Source organism: Meles meles, chromosome 16 (genome assembly GCF_922984935.1).
Source record: "Meles meles chromosome 16, mMelMel3.1 paternal haplotype, whole genome shotgun sequence".
Lineage (NCBI taxonomy): Eukaryota > Metazoa > Chordata > Mammalia > Carnivora > Mustelidae > Meles > Meles meles.
Window position 1 is genome coordinate 54,341,563 of NC_060081.1, and position 22,955 is coordinate 54,364,517.

The 22,955-nt window shown below is 49.7% G+C and overlaps 1 protein-coding gene across 1 annotated transcript in view; it reads right to left on the minus strand.

Moving 5' to 3' along the window:
* The window catches only part of TGM3 (transglutaminase 3), a 38,398-nt gene extending 15,854 nt beyond the window's left edge, over positions 1-22,544 (minus strand). Inside the window, exons 1-8 of the mRNA XM_045980558.1 lie at positions 22,538-22,544; positions 19,661-19,797; positions 12,011-12,212; positions 11,414-11,656; positions 10,665-10,783; positions 9,158-9,286; positions 6,396-6,573; positions 6,155-6,290 (exon numbers count right to left, since the gene is read on the minus strand). Of these exons, the coding sequence (XP_045836514.1) occupies positions 6,155-6,290; positions 6,396-6,573; positions 9,158-9,286; positions 10,665-10,783; positions 11,414-11,656; positions 12,011-12,212; positions 19,661-19,797; positions 22,538-22,544 (1,151 nt within the window). The remainder of the gene's footprint in view (positions 1-6,154; positions 6,291-6,395; positions 6,574-9,157; positions 9,287-10,664; positions 10,784-11,413; positions 11,657-12,010; positions 12,213-19,660; positions 19,798-22,537) is intronic.
* Positions 22,545-22,955: the final 411 nt, after the last annotated feature.

The window sequence follows — 22,955 nt, forward strand, 5'->3', positions numbered from 1 at the left end:
CGATGTACATGGGGGAGTGGTATGCTCTCACCTATTACAGGAGTTGGAAGTGCCCTGTAAGTATTTACAGGTGCAACAGGACCCTGCTAGTTCTTCAGTGAACAAGGGGAGATAGAAAAGCTCAGCTCCAAAACAAGGCAGAAGGGGATAAGACCTTAAGGGGTGAACAGATGATTAAGAAAAATACCAACCAACAGTACGCATGGAGAAAAAGAATACTGTTATTTACTACTGCAGTGAAACACAGGTCACCACAATCTTTCTGGAAGGAAACAGGAAGAGATGTCATAAACCTTTAAAGCGGTCATTCCCTTTAATGCGGGACAAACCATTTCTAGGAATGTTTCTTACAGGACTAATCACAGACGTGTTCAAGATTTACACAGAAGAATGCCAACTCCTGTGTTATATATAACAGGGTAGAAAGAATGGACATAAGTAACCTGGGGAATGGTAATAAGAACAGTAGGAAAATAAATAATGCTTCAACCATACAAAAGAATACAGTGCACTTAAAATCTTATATTTGACGATTATTTAACGACATAGGGAAAATGCTCAAAAATACAGCATTTCATCAAAAACACGTGATTTAAAACTGGGAAGTTGGTTTCCAAGTGTGGGGAAAAGTAGGATGTGCCTATTATATGTTCTGTCTTGTACTCATGCCTTGTAAAACATATAACCCCGAGTCCATAAAAGACAGCAACTGATGGAGGAAAGAGTTGCTGGAAAATGATCAAATATTAAAAGTATGTGAACAACAGGATTCCAGATGACTTTTACTGCTTTATCCTGAAATTTCCTATAATTGTGTGGTGGGGGAAGGTCATGATAAAAATTATCGCTAGCGGGGGTGTCTAGGTGGCTCAGTCGGTTAAACATCGCACTCTTGATTTTGGCTCAGATTTGGGGGTCGTGAGAAGAAGCCCGGCATCAGGCTCTGCACTGGGCATGGACCCTGCTTAAGATTCCTCTCCCTCATCCTCTGCCACCTCCCCACAACCCCCACTTGTGTGTGCTCTCTTAAAAACTATCCCTAGGAAGCCCCTCAAAATGTCTTTTTTTTTTTTTTTTGAATGGGCTTTCATGATCAGTAAGAATTCACCCAGAAGAAAGCATGGAGTGTGAGCCAGTGATCAGGAGGGATGAGAAAGCAGTTTCGTGTTCATCTGGTTCCTGACAGAGAACCCTTGGTAACAAAAACTGGTGAGCAGTTGCGTTTTACTACTTATTTGTAAGGCAGGAATTTAAGAAGGCGCAGATAACAGATACATCCTGGTCCCTCCCTCATTTGGAAGCCAGCACTTTACTCCTGGTTATGTGGGATGCACGTACCCTTCTTCTTCTTCTTTTTGTTTATTTATTTGTTTGACGGACAGAGATCATAAGTAGGCAGAGAGGCAGGCAGAGAGAGAGGAAGGGAAGCAGACTCCCCACTGAGCGGAGAGCCTGATGCAGGGCTCGATCCCCATAACCTGAGCCGAAGGCAGAGACTTTAACCCACTGAGCCACCAAGGCACCCCATGCGTGTACCTTTCAAATGTCCAAGGGCGCCACCGTGGAAATTCTGTTTCTATTATGGTATGTTTCTGATTGTATGCTGTGCTCTCTCCCACCTCCCAACCTTGGATTCTGTTTCTGTCTTGAGGGGTTTCAGGAGGAGGAGATCAAGAAAAGGACATACTGTAGGTATCAGAAGTATCTGAGATATTTACTAAAAGATGTGGATTCCCCTATTCCCCTCTACCTAAGTCAATTCTGATGTAATTTTGGAAGGTTATAAGCCATTGCCCTAGAGACAGCATCTGAGTTATGCTTACCTTTGAATTCATGGGGTCAGGAGACCCTGTCCAGAAAGGGACCTCCAAACTCCTACCCCTTCCATTGGCAGCCTTCCGGATGCAGCCCAGATATTACCTCCTCCAAAAAGTCTTCTTCTGGTGTGCTGGGAGAATGCCAGCCATCTTTCCATGCTATCTCTGAATCTTGCACATCACTTGGTTATTTCACTTTTTCTACTCCATAATCACCTGTCTTAGGCAGCTGTGAGCATCTCTATCCCAGTTCCTGCATCTCCCCACTCTTGGTGCCCAGGGCCCGGGGTGGGGTCTGGCACACAGTATATACTTAATCATGTTTTCTGCAGCCGGAGCCACTCTTGGAGCTGGTTTCCTTGCTGCAGGTCTGAGCGAGGTACACTGGGGCGGCTAAGTAGTAGTGGAGGCCGGTTGCCATGGAGAGATTGTATCAGGAGCCAGGAGCTCAGGCTGAGGTGTGGTTGCCAACGGCTCTTCCCCAGAACTAGCCAACCCCACCTCCCTGGGACAGGGCAGGGCGATCTCCACGTGCCTGCCATCTCAGAGCTGTAGAATGTCTACAAGTAGAGTCAGCTCTGTGACTCTAGAAATCAGGGAATTGATTCAAACAAATTAAGAAAATAAGCCAGAAATGTCAAGGTAAAGATAGCTTTGGTCTACTGTTTCACATCATTTGCTTCCTGCTCAGTGACTGATCAGGGCCCCACAGTCCTCCTCTACAGTGGCTCAGAAGGAACGGTGGAGAAGAAGCATCCCAGACTGAGGTTCCCACCTCCACCCCAAAGCAGCCTGCTTCTCAAGAAGCGGACACTCCAGAGGTTGGTACCACTTGAGCCAAACCACTGGCATGAGCAGAATGGTTAAAAAGAAAATGCACTCCAGTGAATTCAGTGAATGTGATTGAAAGAAAGAAGATCTAGAAGAAATTGCTGAGGTCCCCTGCTCTAGCCTTTCATTTTACAGATGGGAAACTGAGGCACAAAAAAGTTAATGAATTTACATAAAGTCATACGCTTATTAGAGAGCCTAAACGTCTCTCTTATTTCTCTCCAGGGCTTCGTTTCCTCTTTCATGAAATCATCAGGTACCCCCCCTCACCACCACCACCAAGTCCTAAGATTGTCTGACTTGGGAGAGTCTTGTTGGCAGGACTCCGTGTTCTCCTCCTAGCTTGGACACAAATTCACAATCTGACTTTGGGTAAGTCATTTCTCCTCACCGAGCATGTGAGGTAGCGTTTAGTCTTACAGGGAAGTGCGATCTGCTGCCAAGGTGTGAACCAAAGAACCTAGCTTCTCCATCTGCACGGGCTGGACGGCACCCAGCCTCACCACAGCTCTGGCTGGTGTCCAGCCAAACAGGAAAATCTCAAGGTAAGCAATGTTCGGTTGCTCAAGGTAACATTAATCAGGAATAATAACCACGTTCTCTGGCATCTCTCCGGTGCTTTATAGTTTACAAAGCTGCCTGGGTTCAAATCCCAGCTCCACCATTTGCTGGCTGTGTGCTCTTGGGTGAGTGACTCTGTGCCTCAGTTTCCTCAACTGTAAAATGGGGGTGATGATAATAGTGTCTATGTCATCATTTCTGGAGAGTAAGTGCCTGGTACATAGCAATTTCTTAGCAAACTATTCGATGCTGCTGTTATTATCAAGAACTTTTAGATGCTTAACCTCACTTGATCCCTACTTTCTATGACTTTGGGCATCTCTGGGAAAGGTTCTAAAAGCTTCGAACATGTGCAACACAGAGAGATTCAGATCAAAGTGTTTCTATCCAAACCTGAACTGTCCTTACAATAATAGATTGGGAAAGTCATTCCAGGCAGAGAATGACTCGTGTTTTATCTCCCTCTGGGTGGGATCTATGCGGAAGGGACTGTATAGGTCCCTTGGAGAGGGTAGCTCCCATACAAAGAGGAGGGTGAGGATAAAAAAAAAACAAACAAAAAACGCCAGTAAGAGACGTAAGTGAACCTAGTGCTGGGCCAACCTTTGTATTTCACTGATGGAGAAACTTGGAACCAGAAAGATGAGGTGACTTACACAAGCCCTAGAGCAAGATGGTAGTGGGGCCGGAACCAGGACTCAGGACTCCTCATTCCATCCAGTGCTGGTTCTCCAGCTGCAGCTGGAAAGTAGCAGGTTAGGGAGGGACCACTGGTTGCCATTGCTTTCACCAGGAAGGCTGGTGGAGGATGAACGGGTAAGGAAGGAGGAGACCTCCAGCAAAAATCAGAGCTCTGGGGGGTCCTGGGTGGCTCAGATGGTTAACCATCTGCCTTCAACTCTGGTCATGATCTCCAAGTCCTGGGGCTGAGCTCCCCGTCAGGGTCCAAGCTCCTAGGGGAGTCTGCTTCACCCTCTCCCTCTGCCTCTCTCCCTGCTTGTGCTCTCTCTCTCTCTTAAATGAATAAATAAAATCTAAAAAAAAAAAAAAGAAAAAAAGACAGTGGAGACACCGTGGAATGTCTCCACAGGTTCATCCTTGTCCCAAGATAATTATATTTGGAACGAAATATAAAGCTAATGTGGGGTGGTGTCTGAACCAGTAACCAAGACCTCTAGGTCCTAATTCCAAATTCAGCTTAAAAGCCCCATATTTCTGCTCCCAGGAAGTGTTCCTTTGTGACTCCTTCCCTGAGCTCCCATGGGGCTTACTGTCTGATGCATCTCCCTGGTCGCTCGCTAAACAGCCTCTTCTAATGGTTTCCCCCACCCCTGTCTTCCAACAGCACTGGAATGCTTTTGGTAGAGACTGACTCTCCAACTTTCTGGTCCTCTGCGGATCGTAGCACAAAGGATAATCCCAGAAGGGTTACACCCAAAGGGACCTCCCTTCCCAAATGATGTTGGACCAATCATCTCCTCTTGTGAAGGAAACCGAGGCCAGGAATGGCATTGCCCCAGTGGTGAAAACAGGTTGCAGTGGGATATGGGACACGACAACAAATAAAAAAACTAGGGAGGAGAAAAAAAAAATACTCATTCATGAGTAGCCGGGAAACAATATCTTGCTAACGCAGCAATGTCATTTAGACAGTAAGTGTGCAGATCAGGAAAGAATATCCTGAAATAAGCCTTCTCTTCCTCATCACACCCTAGAAGCCATGTGACCTTAGGTGAATTATGTAAGCCTTATTCTCCCTCGGAGGTGAGGGGACATTTATCTTACTCAGTCCCAGTGCTGGTGTGGGATTGTTGTTGACTTGTTTTCACACTTTTCCCATTCATCTTTCTTTTCCTTTGACTATATTCCATTGGTTACACTAGAAAAGTGGGGCCTCCTTATTCTGGGAATATTAAGTACTAGGAACTATTTACACAGACCATCTCAGAAATTGAGCATCTGGAAATAAGATGGCATCTGCGATCAGGTTATTTAGCCCCATATGCATGTGAGTGATTGTGTGTATCTGGGGTGGGGGAAGGCATATCCTTGGAAATGGATTAAAAACAATAGATCATTGACATAGGCAAGAATTTCTCTGCATATATAGGCACATAGTTATCTGTGTGTATATGCAGACACAGACATAATCATTTTCAGTTACCACTTGGTAATGACTTGGCATATAGTATGATCTCAAATAGATGTAATGATATTTATTTTACGTATATATACTACTATATAAAATTATAGATACATGTCTCTAAGTTTATACAACCGACTTTCAGTTGCCACCCAGTAGATGTTACATATATATATGGGTATAAAGATATAAGGGCATGTGGCATATTTATGGTTAGAAATACATATATTCAATTACATATACATATATATGTATATACATGTATATATGTTCAATATGTTCAATTATCTTCAGAGCTTCTTATTTTCAGTCGAAATCCAGAATAAACTGACTTCTTACTCTATCAATCAAGGCATGTAGAAAGTACACATGCATAAGAGAAAACGCACTGCTTTCCTTTAAGCAAGTCTGTAAGTCATAGGGGTTGCCGGAAATAAGATCAATTGACTTTTAGTACTGGCAAATCAAGAGTTTCAAAAGCTTCTAAAGTAGCTTAGGATCTAGTGGACTCTCTAAAATCAGGCCAGTTGCACGGAGCCCGTGAACCACTATTTTTCACTGGTATTGGATCCTTCATCCGAAAGCGAGACAGGGGACCCCCAGACATCACAGAGCCCTAGGGAGCGGTGTTTTGGATCTTACAAGAGGGCTCATCAGCAATGCCAACATTCCCACTGGAAAGCTTGTGCTCAAGTGTTACTTGCCTCCCAGCTCCTGTGTGGAACCAGGTGGCAGGGCCTGGGGGAGGGGTGGGGATAAGAAGCCGCTGAGGTTCGGTGTTCAGAACAGGTCAGCTACTCACCACACGCTATCACTGCCTTTCTCTATGGGTCTCCCGTAGGGGTCATAGTACACGTCCACACTGAGGTTTCGGTCTGTATCATGGGCTGAGTTGAAGTTGGTGACCACTCGGGAGGGAATCCCGAAACACCTCAGCACTGCAAGTCAAGGAGCGGTATGAGGATCCGGGCTGCGGCGGAAATGGCACTTTGGCCACCCCCCAGCCTGGGGCCCCCTGCCTCCCCCCCACCGACCCCGAGTACCTGTGTTGAGGGTCCCAGCAAAGACCCAGCACTGGCCGAATCGAACGGGTCTGAAGCCCGATTTTTTCCACTCCTTGAGGATCTCCACACTGCCATTCCAGTTGCGTGGGTCCAGACCTCCCGTGTAGTTGCCGCTCCAATTCCCGGAGATCACGCCGTTGTCGTCATTGCCGTTGACCTGGGCAGGGGGAGCCCCAGATGCATCAGCGGCGAGTTCAGGGGACACGGTAGGGAGATGAGGAAGGAAGCCAGGGAGATGTCAAGTGGATTTTCTGTGTCTTCCTGGGTGATTTGGGGATGATCATTGTAACAAAGATCCTCCTAGGGTCTGGAACACTTTATTAGTTTAGAAGTATTTTGTTTAACGGGCTGTGACCGATTGCCCCTAACCCATCCAGCAATCCCGTGAGCAGGCTCATGGAATAAACCTGAGGTTCCATGGCTTGTTCAGCAACAAGGCAGGGTCCAGACGCCAGCCTGTCCATGGTTTCTTGCCGGGACTCATGGGGGGTGGCTGATGTCTGACTTGGAAGCCCATGTTTTGAAACTCAATTTGGGGGTACTGGTCTTCTAAAAAGGTGCTTTAGAACTTCAGCGGCTAACTTCTTGGAACTCATAAAGATGTAATGTTGCTTTTCATTCATTCATTCATTCTCTCCCTCTCTCCCTCACTCATTCATTCAACGGAAGGCCTGATTCTTGTATAAGCAGCACGGGCAGGATGCAGTGTGAACAGAGCCCCGGATTAGGAATCAGGATAACTGAGTGGCATTGTCTTTTAGAGATACATATTGTAATACTTACAGATGAAATATCGTGCCTGGGATTTATCAAATACTCTGTAAAGGAGTGGGTCAGACCTGCCACATTGGCCTCGAGGAGGGGACCACAAAAGCTGGTGGTGGGTAGCCGGGAGTTCGTTTTACTGTTTCCTCCACTTGTGTGAAGGTCTGAGCTTTGCCGCAATAAAAAGTGAAAAGGGAAAAAAGGAGAAACCAAGTTCTAAGCCCAACTCTGCTGCTCGTCAGCTGGGTGACGGTGGGCAGGTCAGTTCACCTCTCTGGGCCTTTGCTCTTCACCTTCCTTTCCATACAGGGAAAGTTAGAAACAAATGAGCTTCCAGGAGCCGAGCGTTCAGAGTTTAGGAACCTTGGACCAGCATTGATCCCAACCCTCCAGTCAGAGGCCTTGAGCCCCATTCCCTGCCTTTGTTTGGCTCCACAGGTGGCAAGGCCAGTGAGAACAGAGTCTGGACACAGAAGGATCCTCCGCCAGCACAGGCCAGGCCAGCCTTCCCCGGCCCCTCCGCAACAGGAGTGCGCTCCTCCCCTCACTTCCAGCAAGGCTTGGGCTCTAATCGCGGGATCAGGCAACACGGGCCTCCTCCGAGATGGAAGATTGTGTAGCCCATCCCATCTCCTGAGTCACAGGTGCTCCAGCCACCAAAGTGGTATCAGCAGGGTCATCTCTGGCTGAAAGCTGAGCCTTTCAAAGCCTGGTACAGGCCATAATTAGCTCAAGGCCCAGCCCGAGCAGGAGGCCTGGAGAGCGGGGCAGGGAGGTGTCGCTGAGGAACTTGGCACTGAGATAACATGGTTTGTCCATAGGGTCAGAGTGAGTCAGCAGCTGCTGGAGCCGGCTGGCCTCCCCCACCCTCTCCCAGGCCCACCAGGCTCAGCCTCCCTTAACCTCAGCTTCAGCTCCATCCTGCCCGTCCCAGGTCACTCTATTTCCAAGGGTCAGCCCAGGCCCCACTTCCCTGGTTTCCTTGCCCGTTGCTTCCGTGGTTCCACATACCCTGGGCTCCCCTTACTCCTTTCCTGCCAGCCTGGTGTTGGCCTCCTCTCTCGCAGGAAGCCCCCTGCTTATTCAGCAGCCAGAAGATTGCTCCGATGTCTAGCAACCTAACTAGTTCGTGAACTCAGATAACTCTCCAACTTGAAAGGGAAAGAGATGGAGAAAGGCCGAGGCCACTAACGAAAACAAAAAAGTTAAGACACTTCCAGGCCATGAGTTTCAGAGGCTTAAACTTCAAGAACCCTTCGACTTTCGGCATTTCCGTTTATAACTTTTGAGCAGGCGGAGACCACGTTTGGACCCTTCTGAGGGAGGCCTTGCCCACACACTGAATCGCGAGAGAGACTCTTCTAGGCCCCAGTGTGTGTGTGTGTGTGTGTGTGTGTGTGTGTGTGTGTGTGTGTGTGTGTAGGGGGCAGGTCTCACGTGGAAGGACTGAGCCCCGGGCAGGCAGTTGGAGGACTTGATTTGGTTTGACTCAGAGGCTGTGGTTACAGCTGACCAGTCCCTTTATCTGCTTGTGTTTCCCCATCCAGATGTTGAGTGCGGTTGCCCTGGCTGAACCCTGAGCCAAGTTGCTGTCGAGGGGAGGGATCAAAGCAAGGGAGGCTAATACCTCGGGCTCACTTGGGAGCTTACCCTCTTCCCCAGGAGGTCCAGCAATGGAGCAGAGTTTCAGCTTTGTGTCCTCCTAGCCTGATGGACCCCAGAAGGGTAAGTTCCCTTTATGTCTGAGAAAGGCCTCAAGATAGAGAGGGCAGGACCTTGGAGCTGGGCAGACCCATGTGTCTGAGAAGCAAGTCCTTTAATTTAGAGGAGCCTCGTGCTCTGTGTGTGCAAAGTGGGATGGTCATGGCCACCGACTCTATTTTCTGAGGCTTCCATGAAAGGACATGATGTGCCTAACCCATAGCTGAGTCCGATCTATGGCGACAACTGGTTGTTATGGTTTTCTTATCACTCACCATTGCACTGAGCACTCGTCCGACGTACTTGGGGTCACTTCTGCGGGCCACGTCAGTAGCTGGGTCACGACGGAAGTTCAGGCTGTGATCCAGGATGGAGAGGCAAATGTTCAGAATGCCATCTTCGAACTGTTCAAAATGGGACATACGCGATGTTGAAAGAAATGACAAGGAGTGTTGGCTAATTAAGGGTACGGAAGCTATGCGGCTGCGAATCACAGGAATGACCCCGGGGCCTTTTACTCTGTGGCCTCGTGTACAGAGAGTTCCCAAGGAGTAGCTGCCTCGCCCAGCTTCTAACCTACAAAGCCAGCCAAAGCCCAGGCTATCCATCAGGCCTCATGCTGAAGTCCCTAAAATAAGACTCCCTCACTGTCATGGCCTTGGGAGCAAATCACTTAGCCTGCCTGGGCCTGGCTATATGTATAAACAGAGGACCAGGCCAATCTCATCTCAAAGTTTCCATCTGGCTCTGTGATCTTGAGCCTATTATTTAGGCTTCTGGGAAACTAATCACAAAGATAAAATATCCCAGTAAAAGAAGATTTTGAAGCAGTTTTCCCAAAATAAGACTTACTTTTAGTGTCTGCTTCTCAAATGAAGAAGGCCATGTTTTCTCTTGCCTCAGGGTCTTTGCATATGCTGTTCCTTCAGCCTCCAGTGCTTTTCCCCAAAGACATCTATCTAACTTCCTTGCCTCCTTCGGCAAGGAAGGTTTCTGATTAAATGTTTCTTCCTCAGAGAGGCTTTTCCAGACCATGCCATCAAAATCAGCCTCCTTTCCACCCCAAGGTACATTGCATGCCCTTATGCATTTTTTCCCTTTTTTCTTCCTTCCAATGAAACTTGGCCCCAAAACTCCCATATATAAAATATACAGCTGACTTGCTGTGGTTGACTACAGAATGGGAACTGGAGGCCCATGCCCTGTCCATCCCCTCCTGGATAGCCAAGGCGCCCCACCCACTCTCATGTCTTCATTTATATGCTGGAAAGAAGGAGAAGTGGAGGGAATCCCTGAATGTTTTCTAGGAGCTCTGTGGACTCAGAGGGGGGAGGGGTGTGCATCACAGTTACAAACGGCAAAGAGGCTATGACTTCGAGAGGCCAAATCCTCCCACCAAGGAAGTTCTGTCGTACTCTTACATGGAATGAATAACAGAAAGTACACTATTATTCCAAGTGCCTCTTTTGGTCTTATCCTCATCTGTGAATCATGGCACCAGTAAAACCTCATTGTATTGATTTAGCTATGTTATTTGTTTTTCCCACTAGAGGGTGAGCCCCTCAAAGAGAGAAAATGTGTCTTATCCGTCTTCTGTGTGCAGAAGTGGGCAGCTGAGGCCGGGCGCATAGTAGGTACTCAGCAAAAGTCTTCTGAATCAGTGAGTGAATGCATAGAAGGGCAGACAAATAGAGTTGGGAACTTTCACCTCCTTGCAGGGAGAGCCACAGAGCTTGCTGGGTTATAGGAACAGCAGCTCCAGCCTCCTTATGATGCATTTACCTGTCCAAAGTTCCAGCCAACCATGCCAATTCGATTCGTGCTCCCCACATAGATGATGCCGGCATCTTCCTGAACATACTCCTCTCTCTCAGCGTGGTTACTCATAAAGACACCATCCTCTGTTTGATACAAGAATCAGATGTCACGAACTAGAATCTTACAGAGGACCCTAGGGACCAGTCCTCCTTCCATTCCCGAGTACCGGCTTAGCGGCTGGAGCAAACCACACCTACAGTCTTTCCCTCAACCTCCATTAAGGAATGAAGCCTTGAACTCTAATGCTTCCAACTCATATTGTGGCAACTATGAACTTGAAAGAGAAGCCGGGATGACCTGAGGGTCAGAAAATGAGACCCTAGGAAGGAGATAATTGCTCCTTGAGGCAGGAAGCTGTCTCCATGCCGTAGAATTGTACTGTGGTCATTGTCCCTTATAGTTATACCCTATTACACACTTTGTAAAAGCTCATGAGATCACCACAATAGCCCCAGAGGAAACAGCAGGGTTTCCATTTAATGGTAAGGAATATGAAGCTCAGAAGGACAGACTGACTGCCAAGACTTACAGAGCTGGTTAGGACGCAGAGCTGGGACTCAGATCTATGGCTTCTGACTCCTGGCATCTATACCCTTTCGATAGCCCACGAACTTCCCCTAATCAAACTTGAGCCTGGAAAAATCCTTCTCCCAGCTCCTTTCCATCGGTACTGCTTAGCTGATGGCCATGAGTGTGGTTGGTTTGGTCCCTACCTGGCAACCAGGGGTTAAAGAGCAATATGAATGTCCCGAGTTTCAGAACGAAGTCTTTGCCCTGGGAGGAGATCTGAGTGCTCAGTGTGTACCATCCTACAGGCGCGTTGACAGGACTGGAGATGGAGATGGTCAGAATGTTGTCTTGTTTGGACACGAGCTGGGCACTCCAGCCCCCACGACTTGTCCCATTGGAGAGTGGAAATACAGCCTTTGTCCTGGCCGACTCCGAGGGGTAAGGCCCTGTAAAAGAAGACAGAGGACAATGGGAACCAGGGAGTGCCAGCCAGACCATGGAGAGAGATCAGATTCCAATAAAACTGCAGGGGCGCTCTGGGGGGGACATCATCCACAGAAGCACAACATGATGACCTTGGAAGCGACTGGAGAGACCAGGTAGGCCAAATCTCTCTGGACTCAAAAAGTAGGACTCTCAGGCTCATCGACAGGCAGAAATTTGCCCAAGGTCACACCAAGTCCATGGCAGGGCTGGGTTGGAGCCCAGAGCCCAGTGGTCTGAATGTCACACAACTGCCCTGTGGAGGCACAGCCCCAAGGGCTGCTCAGGTGTGTCTTGGGGGAGTGGTGAGAAGATACCTGTGGAGGTGACGAAAGCCAGGCTTTCTCCATTGCCAAGACTTCGGTTCAAGTTCAATGAGAAACTGAAGGGTTGGCCTCTCCGTAAGATGAGCTCCCGGCTGGAGAACCTGTCTGTGTGATGCGCCTGCCGGTTGGAGGTCCCCTGCCAGTTGACACTCTGTAGTTCTAAAGCTGTAAGACAGAAGGGGGACCTGAGGTCCTGGAAGGCAAGGGAGGGTGGTGCGGGGAAAGGTGGACAGCTTTTGGGTGGGGCTCGTTGGGGAAGAGCCAGACTTCTAGGAAGAAGCATGTTACCATTCAGAGACCTTAACTGAGCATAACAAGCACTCCATAACCTATTCCCCATGCTGCCCTTCCAGGCAGCTCATCCTCTGCACACACTACTGCTGAGACTCTCTTCCCCTCCTCTTGATCACCTGTTACTTGGCCCTTAAGGCCCTAAGGCCACGTGCTCAGCATAGCTTCACCCAACCAGCCAGGAGAACCATGCAACCAGCTCTGTGTCAGCACATTCTGTTGCCCCAGCATCATTACTGGGTGGCGGGGGGGTGCTCAGAAGAACCGGCAGGAGGCTATGTCTCCCAAATCCATCACCCACCAAGGGAAAGGATTGCTTGCTTTTTCCCTTTGCACCTTCCCGGACACTAAGTGTTTCTTACCCTTCCAACATCCAGCAAACCTTTACTCGTGTATTCTTTACTTTCTCTAGATGAGCACCCCCTGGATGTCAGGTGGGCCTCAGCTGCTGGCTGGGGAGGATAGCATGATCCCGAGGAGCATTTCTAGGCCTAGAGATCGGTGATCACTGGCCTGGAGGGGACTTTCAAATGCTCACTGGCAAGAGCGGTATACAGGAACCAGCCAAAGCCTCGTGAGATCTCTGGATAGGACCCTGAGGACAAACACCTCGAACCCCCCTCCCCAGTCCCAGATTCATCTTATGTGATTGTGGAGCTAAACTGAGAAGGGTCTAGGACAGAGGCCACGACGTATAAGGAGGGTAGCCTAGTTAAACCTTCTGAGAAGTGTTATTCCTTCAAGTGACAATTGAGATGGTCTATCACCCATTTCTCTGAAAAGCCAGCTGGTTTCTAGCTTCGTGATGGGAATGTGGTGACGCGTCCCAGTGCTGGGCACAACTTTTTTTTTTTTTTTTAATGTGTGTGTCTGTCTCCATCAGAATGTGCCTTCTTGATCCTCATATTCTGGTGCCTAACACATTGCTCGATTGCGTTAGGACAAGTAGACCAATGGATGAAAGAATAAATAAAAAATAGGTCATCATGTCATGACCATCATGACTACAGCTCAAAATTTAGTCCATAAGGAAAGGTGAGTATGGAGCATTCGTTCAATAAATACATAGAGAGTTAATCTCTTATCTGTAGGACACTACATTAGACGCAATGTGGGAAGTGTAAAAATGTATGGAAAGTGGATTTAACCCTCAAAGAGCTTCAGCCATGAGTAAGGCAAGCACAAGTGAGAATGAATGATGTAATGTGGGTAAGTCCACTGTCCCCCAGTGAAAGGTGTCTAGGAAACACAATCAGAAAAGAATCCCTTTCAGTTGTAGGGATCAGAAAATTTTCATTGAAAATGTTGGGTCTTGAAGAGACCAGCAGGCTGCATCCCAGAGGATAGGGAGAGAATCCCAAGGCAGGACAAGCAGGTGTGTTGTTTGGCTAGTGCAGAGGCTCTGCATGCAAGAAAAAGATGAGTTGGGAAAGAGTGGGGCTCCAGGGCAGGCCAGGGGCTGGGGGCTCCCACCCAAGCAGCTGGGGAGATGGGCAGAGGCTCCTCAGAGATACTCTCTTAAGTGAAATGCAGACTGTCTGGGGTGGTGAGCCAAAGACTGGTGCTGGAGAGGGGGTTCAGGAAATGATCTTGCCACTGGCTCAGGGTATGAAAGATTTATTCATTCATTCATTCATTCATTCATTCATTCATCCATCCATCCATTCATTCATTCATTCACACCTGCCACCATTCATTCATTCAACAGACAAGCATTGAAAGAATAAAGTGATAAGCTTTTGCACAAGCTCAGGGAAATGAAAACATTCATGTAATCAACAAGTATATATTGAATAAAGGGAAGGGCAGAGGGAGAGCAGAAAGATGAACTTTCCTCATATAAATATTGAATGGTGACAGCCCAGATCTGAGACACTTTGTGCACACCCATACAAACAGACAAACCAAGCTCCGCATGACTTGTGTAGAGCTAGCTTGTTAGCTGCCTGGTCTTTCTAGGGCAAAGGTCCCGTCCTTTAAAACCCGTTTCCTACCAACTTGCTCACTACCTACTTCACATCCCTGCCAGTTGCAATCTGGTAGAGCTTAACTCTCTGTCTTGTTTTAGAAAAAAGAAGAGCTCTAAGGAACATGCAGCCTCAGATCGTCTGAGTCTCCAGAGATTCCTCACCCCCTTTCCAAATCCGAAAGGAAGCGTGCCTTTCTCCCCTATGTGAAGCTCACTACTTTAGACCATGAACTTTTTTTGAGAACAGAAGGTATGTCCCCTGATAGCCCTCTGCCAAGCACAGGGGTAAGGAAAGCCAGGTTCCATGTCTGTAGCTGGCGTCTGCCTCCCCTCCAACAGACCCACCTCCTTCTTTGGTCCACCAAGCACTATGCACTATTTGCTGAGTCCCCAGTAGGGGCTTCTCCCATTCTTTCCAAAAACCAATGGCTTGTTCATAGTGAACACGACAAAAGGCTGAGCCCCTGGAAGGAGACGAGGAGGACTGCACATGCCCCAGTAGATGAGGCCTCGCTCAGAGGGACTGTAATGGTCATCTCTGCATTTCCTGACCCCGAGCATCAGCCCTGGCACGAAGGAGCCAAGTTCCCCATGAGGGTGCTTGTGGGGTACACGAAGCTTCTCTGAGCTGGGAGGTGAGGAGAACCCTGGTCTCGCCTTTGACATCAGTCTACCGCATGTCAACTGCTATTAACAATATATGGAGCGTTTGCGTACATCGTGGCTGGAATCCTTATACAAACTGGAAACTGATGCTCAGGAGGAATCAGTGTCTTAGCTGAGGTCGTATACCTCATAACTGGCCGAGCCAGGCTCTGAACCCAGGTCTTACTGGCACTCGCCTGTTGCTGTAGTCCCCAGTTCTCTGCCTGGAAAGGGGACCCATGAAGGACCTTCAGTCCAGAAGTCACCCACGTGGTGAGTGGACCTCACTACGCATTATCCTCCCTGCTGCCATTTGTATTCAGACAAGGAGGAGAGAGGGAGCCCCTGGAAGAGAAACGTGTTCCAAAAGGGCATTCATTTTACATGGGAGGTGGATCAAAGGGGAGTAGCCTGTCCCTGCATCCCCAAGTGGGACTGGCAGGTTGAGGGCATGCTCATAAGCCCCTGGTGTGGTTTCAGAAAACTTTCTTCGTCCACAGCTGTCCTCTTCAGTCACTGTCTTATCGCTGAACCCCAGGATTGGCTCTGCCAGCCCCCAAATTAAGGATCTGATGCTCCTGTCTGTGAACTTCCTAGTTTCCTTTGCTCTCCCCACCCTCCACCTCTTGACATAACACTAACCATAGCCCCCTCTGTCTGAGTGTAAGGGAGGGGATGAGTAGGAATGGGCAGGGAGTGGGGGAGGACAGGAGAAGTAAGGTTCTTCTCGAGTTTACAACCTCATGGACATTTTGGAGCCTCAGGACTATATTCTGCCCCAGTCTGGATGGAAGGAAGGGAGGAAGGGAGAGTTGCATGACTCCTACAATTGTCTTATGAACATATACTCTTAAAGGACATCAGAGGGAAAGGAACCTTGGAGACAGATCATATACTCACATCCTGATTTTGGATGTGAGCGCATGGCGGCCTGGAGGGTGGATTACCCGCAGGGGGAGCCTCTGGACTCTCATCCCAGTGTTCTCACTTTTCCATGTCACCTCCTCAAGTTACTGCTTAGCTCCAGGGTCAGGCCTGGGGCAATTTCTCCAATCCTTTTCCCTGAGCATATCTGTGCCACCAGCAGAGATTACTAAGCATCTATCCCGATATTCCCTTGCCCCCTCCTTTCTTGGTAATGAAATCTCCCATATAACTGGGCACTACATTTCCCAGGTTCCCCTGCAGCCAGGGGGATGGGATGGTGGTGGTCATGTGAATGAGTTCCGACCAATGACCTATAGGCAGAAGCTATAGAGTGCCCGGAAACCTCTTTTTTTCCCCTTAATTGAGCTAAAATTCACAGCACACACAATTTACCATTTTAACCACTTTAAAGTGTACAATTCAGTAGTGTGTGGTACGTTCACAATGTAAAACCATCACTATGGTCTGGTTTTAGGTCTGCTCATCACCCCCATTAGCAGTCATTCCCCATTCCCCCTTGGCAACCCTGCACCTGCTTTCCGTTTCCGTGGATCTGCCTACTCTGGACATCTCGTATGGAAGGAACCTCTCTAGTGCCTTCAGGGTTGGTTTCTTTCGCTTAGCATCATGTTTTCAAGGTTCAGCCATGTGATAGCATCTATCAGGAGTTCATTTCTGCTTATGGCTGCGTAATATTCTGTGATAGGGCTGTGGCCTACTTTGTTTACCCATTCATCCACTGAGAGACATTTGAGTTGTTTCTACCTTTTCACCCTGGTGGAGAGTGTTGTTAGGAATGTGCTTATGCAAGTATTTGTTCGAATACCTGTTCTCAATTCTTTTGAGGAAACCTCTGTTTAAGAATGGTTGGCAAATCCCCTTAATCTGTTTACCTCCCTCTTCTTCCATCCTCTTACCTGGAGTGTGGGTGTGATGTGGACAGAGGCCATCTGAGACCATGCAGGGCCATTACCTTGTGGATGGCAGAGTCGGGCCCCTGGACACGGTGCACCTGCCTGACCAGCCCAGAACAGCCCACATCCAGACTTACCATCTAAAAAAGAAGCAGACTTCTGTCTTGTTTCTCTAAGCCATTGCTATTTGGGAGTTCAGTATCATTCATAACCAAACCTGATCACCTATTCCTGAAATGTAACTCCCACCCACTTGTTCTGTGGTCCACGTTTGGCAGAGATAACATGAGAGGCCCAGAACAGATCCGAGACTGTGTCATGAGTCAGCTGTCTCAATCTTTATCAACCTGGCTTTATAACTGAATCACTGGCCGCAGACAGGACAGCAGCAGACAGGGGGTGCCCGGTGTGTGCCTGGGGTTTGCACGTCCTGTTCACAGGAGGACCGTACCATCCAGGTGCCAGCAGGTGGTCCAACATGACAACTAATGCTCCAGTGGCTGGGTCTTCCCTGCCTGCCTAGACCCTATTGTCCATGCCTCCTCTCTAGACAAAGACAGATTTTTATCTTACGGGTTTCTAGAGCTAATTAGGGGTGATAGATATACTAAAAATCGTCTAGCCAAGTGTCTTCAAGCATTTTGTCAGAAACCACATGAAGAAATTAGAGAGTGTTTAAATATATGGGTCTATAACAGATACAGAGTTTCACAAAACAATACTAACCCTCACTTTGTACAATGTACTGATATTTTCTCTTCTACTTCTTTTCTTTTCTTTTTTGATTGCTGGTCACAATCCACTAAACTGATTTTATAATCTTCTAACGAGTGACAACTGGCAGCTGGAGAAACAGTGATGTAATCCAATATTCCCATATGACAGGAAGAGCACTGAGCCTCCAGAAGGCTTATAGAGTAGCTGAGAAGCAGAGCGTGGCCCAGAAACCAGGTCTGGAATCCTGGTCACTGAGGGGCTGTGAGCCTTTCCCAATGCCCCCTTCTTTCCCCACTGCTCCCCTCCAGGCACATGGGACACCCCTAGCTTCTGGCCAGCCCCCCACCAGCCCCAGGCACACAGGGCTTTCCTCTCAGCTCTCAGCCATTTCCCTATGTTTCCCCCACATTCAGACATGTTCGATCCCCGAAGAGTTTCTTGGCATCCAAATGGCGGGGAGGATGGGGTTCCATTGGCAGCGGAGCGAGGGGCTGGCGAGGCCCCCTGGGGTGACGTGGAATGAGCCCTGGACTGGAGGTCTGAAGGGGAGAGGGGTCTTGGGTAAGGTCGCCACCTCTCTGGGTGCTGCTTTCTCCATCTGTAGAAGGGGATAGTGAGACCAGAACAGCCTCCCTGGTAGGGTTATTATTAGAATCCCATTACTAACGCCTGGGCCCACAGAGGTGGGGGTGACGGGAACAAATACCTTGGGATCCCGTACATCATGCCAATAGCAGCAAAGGATAGGGGTTTTGAGCTTCTCCATGGGCTGCCCTTGAGGACCTCAGGTGTGCCAGGCACGCTGCATCTTCCCTGCATTTTGTCCCTCAATAGTGACAAAAACCCTATGATGTCGTTATCCCCACGTCTCGAGGAGAGATCTGAGAGTTCATTCGGGTGATGCTACTTGCCAAATAGCAAGTGCTCTGGCTGAGCCTGGACCCAAGGCTAGATTGGAGGCTGGCCTTGCCTGACCTCACGTGACTCTAAGCTGCCACCGGGAAGCTGTCACGGAGAAAGGGCCATCTGCAGCTGACTCCCTGCCTTGACATTACATGGTTGGGGAGAGGGGAAGGAAGAAGGACTCCTTGATGTGTTCACTTCCAAAGAGAGGTCAGAAGCTCCTGAACCAGGGGTTCTCCACCCTCGCTACACAGAAGAATCGCCTGGAGAGTTCTCTTGGCCTGAGCCCCTTCGCAGATTGTATTAAATAGTCTCAGGCATATAGGGTGAGTCCTGGTGGGTTTTGTTTTGTTTTGTTTTTCTGTTGTTTTAACCCACCCCAGTGATTCTAATAGGCAAGCAGGACTGAGAATCCCTTCCTCATTTCACACCGATCAGCACCCTCTCCCGCCAACCGTCTGGCCTGAGTCACACGGCTGCTCTGGGAGGGAAGTGAGGGAAGTCACTGGCTCCGGCTCACAGAGGAGGAAACTCAACTAAGAGCAGGGAAGGCAGATGCCTTCCGAACCCATCCCTTAGCCCCTACCAGAAACCCTGGGGCTTTGTTCCCTCCACTCCTAAGTGATAGGGAAAAGAATTTCCTCTTTCGGCCCAAAACCCAGGCCGGCATGCGGGCCCGGGGAGCACGATTGTCCCATGTGTGGAGTGCACAGACAAGAACTGGGGACTTGAGAGGGGCCAGTGAGGGGCTGAAGGAGGAGAGGGTTCTGGGAAGTCCTCCCTGATTAGAAAATGGACTTCATCTCACGGGTTTTTTTGTTTTTTTCTTTTTCCAGACCCCAAGGCAATGAAAGGCTCCGGAAAGAAGTTTCCAAGTCATAATAAGTTTTGGTGCCTGGGCACCTAAGAAGCGGATACTAGAAGAGCCCCATTTTACTTTATTTAGATTTATTTACTTATTTTAGAGAGAGCGAGAAATAGCACGAATGGGGGGAGGGGCAGAGGGAGAGCGAGAATCTTCAAACAGGCTCCCCACTTCACTGAGTGTGGACCCCGATCCCATGACCCTGAGATCATAACCTGAGCTGAAATGAAGAGTCGGACACTTAAACGCCAGAACCAGCCAGGCGGCCCTAAAACAGCCCCATTTCAGAGATGAGGAACCTGAGATGTGGGGTTAAGCAGCCCACCCAAGGTCACTTAGCTGGTCAGGACTAGCGGAGATTCAGCCCCCCAGGGCACATCTGTGGACGTGCACTCGTAACCCCGCGCTACCTCTGCATGGAATCCTGGGTGGTGAAGCTGGAACCTGGGGCAGCCCTCATGGCAGGGGTGCAGCCGCTGGCAGGTCTGGGTCCAGGAGGACGAGGATCGGGGGCTGCCCCAGGAGACAGGAAACTGGGGTGGGGGGACTGAGGCAGAGAAAGGGCAACTATCCTCATTCACCCACTGAGTGCCTATAGCCCCAAGCCTCTGAGCCCGCAGAGGTGATCGGCCTGCAGAGGGAGTCTAGGGGTTGCCCTTGTCCAGGGGACTGAGATAGGAAGCCGATGCACCCGTGAAGAGAGCCTTGCACACTCCTGGGTCTGCAGACGCCGGGCAGGACCCCAGGAGGAAGTCCTGGTTGCTGCCACTGCATAAAGAGCCGCTGGTGTCCCAGCTCCAGGGAAAAAGGTGTTGTGGCTGACCCACTGCCCAGAACAGCACAGGCCCTCTGCACATCGGGCACGAGTCCCGGGAAGGTATGGGCTCTGCCCAGTAAAGCAGTTGGCAAGAGAAGCTCACTGCCTCAGGGTGTCCCCAGAACACAGGTCCTGGCCTCCTGCAGGTTTGGACCCTGAGGACTCTGCCTCTGACCCAGGGCCCCCCAGTGGCTTTGGGGGTGGGGAATGAGGCCTTCCCTGTGACGGTGGGCCCCAGGACCCTGCGCCCCATCGTGCAGAACACTGCCACCGTCATCCCCACCACCGCCCGTTGCTTTCTCCACTAGGAGTGGAATACCCGAGTCCCCGCTGATTCTAACTAGAATCTTAAGTTAGGACCGGGACATGGAGTGCTCTCAAACCAGCACACATGGGATGCTGCTGGTCTCTGGCTCACACCTACTGACCCACCCACACTTATTTTTCTGTTCCCTGTGCTCAAAACATTCCTGACCCCCCATCCCGGGCCCCTGACCACGTCTAACTCATTGCTGATGACAAAATGTCATCTGTTTCCTGGGGCCTCCACTAGCCCAGACCCTGGCTGAGCTTCATGTCCTCCTCCCCTTGGCCCCCACAGTGCGGGGTTTGGATTCACAATGCACCCCTAATGACCGTCCGCCTTGCGGGTCACTTGCCTATGAACTGATGTTTCCAAGTACAATCAGACTGTGAGCTCACCAAGGGCAGAGACTACAGTTCCTGGATCTGTGTCCCCTACTGCACCTGCCATGGCAATAGGTGTCCTATGCGTAAAATTCATTCATGCAAGAAACATCTTCCGAGCACCGCCTGAATGACTTCGTGCTGAGCTAGGAACTGCATGCGTGACAATGTGACAAATCCAGGGGAAAGAATGTATCCACCTGTCTCTCTCCTGCCATTCTGAAAATTGATTTTTTTCCTAACTGGCTCGCATCTTCATTCTGTCGTGACCTTACGACATCTCCAGTTGATTTAGATGTTGAGCTCTTAGAGTTCAGCGACTCCACAAGTCACGAGCACTGACTCGCTGGCCTGCGGCCGTGGCGTGGTCTCACTGCGTCCAGGCTATTCAGGGGGTCCCCACAGGGCCTGTGGAGTGATGGTCGTGCTCTCGCCCTTGGGCTGAGCACATGCCAGGGCCCAGGCTCCTTGGCCCTGGTTTCCTTCCATGGTGAGAGCGGACAGTAATAGAAGGAGCCTGGACGGAGTCTGTCTACTCCAGGCCTTATATCTTGCAAACAGGAACCTGGGGCATGGTGATGTCAAGGAACACAAAGGCAGGTGACCTCAGAGAGCTCAACTGAGAAACCAAGGTCAGTACTGTTTTCCAGCATCCTCGATGCCACACATGCTCGTCTCTGAGTTCTGGTAACAGGACAAAGTGGAAAGGGCACTGCTGGGACCTCTTCCGGGCTCTGCTCCCAACTTCCTGTGTGACCCCGGCAAGCCTATCTACCTGGAGGGAGGGAGATGGCCTGGGTGACGCCGACATCCCCTCATGCTAAAGTCTGTAGGGTCCGGAGCTCTTGCTAACAACCTGGAGCGAATGCATGTTCATAGGAGGAAACGGGATGGGGGGAGGGGCTCGTGTTTGCACTGCCCTGCCCTGGGCTTTGGGATTACCAGCATTCGCCTGTTTGCATCGTGCTGAAGGGTTTCTTTGGCAAACCCTTGAGGTCCAAACTACCATTCACGATATTTTACAGGTTTGACTCATGCCCTGTTTGGGTTTGGCGTCGCTGTCAACCCACGAGGCTGAGCACCCCCGACAGGCAATAATTAGCACGCTGCCCAGCAGGGGCACCGACTAAGGAGAGCCCAGATCCCTAGCAGTGACCACAGGGCCAAAGAAGCTGCACTCCCTTGTAGCTCCTTCTGGTCCCCTTCCCCAGCGAGGCTCAAAGGGACAGCCTCAAGGCACACTGGCTCCTTCTAGCCACGCTGCATGGGAGGCTTCAGCTCATGGAGTCACTTTCAAAGAGCCTGCGGTACTTCCGGATGTGTGGTTTACCTGGGAGCATTCCAGCTGTGCTAATGATTTTTTTTAAAATCAACTTACACGCTGTCACTCTCGTTCTCCCTGTAGCGCTGAGATGTGCTTTTCTTTGCCTACATTACTGACAGCTGGAACAATTGCACTGAGAAATAGGGGAAGCAGGGCACAGCCGGCTTGAAAAGGCCAGACGTGTCCACCTGTCTAAGGGATGTGACATCCAGCTGAGTGGAATCCCTGCCCATCACTCAGGACTACATTCCAAACATGTTCTACCCCTGCGATCACCTGGAGGGACGAGGCAGTCCCTGAGAAAGAGGCGCCCGTGAATACCATCCTTCAGTACTAAGATTTCGCCTTCAGAGCCCACAGGCCAGGTGTCCTGAGCCGGACATGGGGCCTCCGAGGTTGGCCCCGGGGGGAAGCTCGGGCTTCCAGCACGGACCTGGAGGGAAGATGCCAGGCACTCACCCGTCATGTTCGCCTTCCTCTGCCTCTTCTGTGGAAATGGCACGGACAGACGAATGGAAGTGTGGGGAGACGGCTGGGGATGCCCTTCCCATTTATAGCAGCCTCTCCTACACATCTAATTAGAATTCTAATGAGGTGGGCGAGGCACCAGGTCAGGCCTGTAGTGCCTGTAAACGTTTTCCTTACGACATACTCGTCACCCAATGGAAGGTCATCCTGCTTGTGCAAGACCAGCCTGGGCAGAAGAAGGGAGATAAGGAATGCCAGCAGTTTGCTTTTATGATTTTTTTTTTTAAGATGAAATTTCTGGATTGTAGAGTTTAGGAAATGATGTCATGCTTTTTCTCAAAGTACCTTGTCCAGAACTGATGCTAAGGAGTCCTCTGGGAGGTCAAAAGGGTGTGTCTGTGGAACCCAG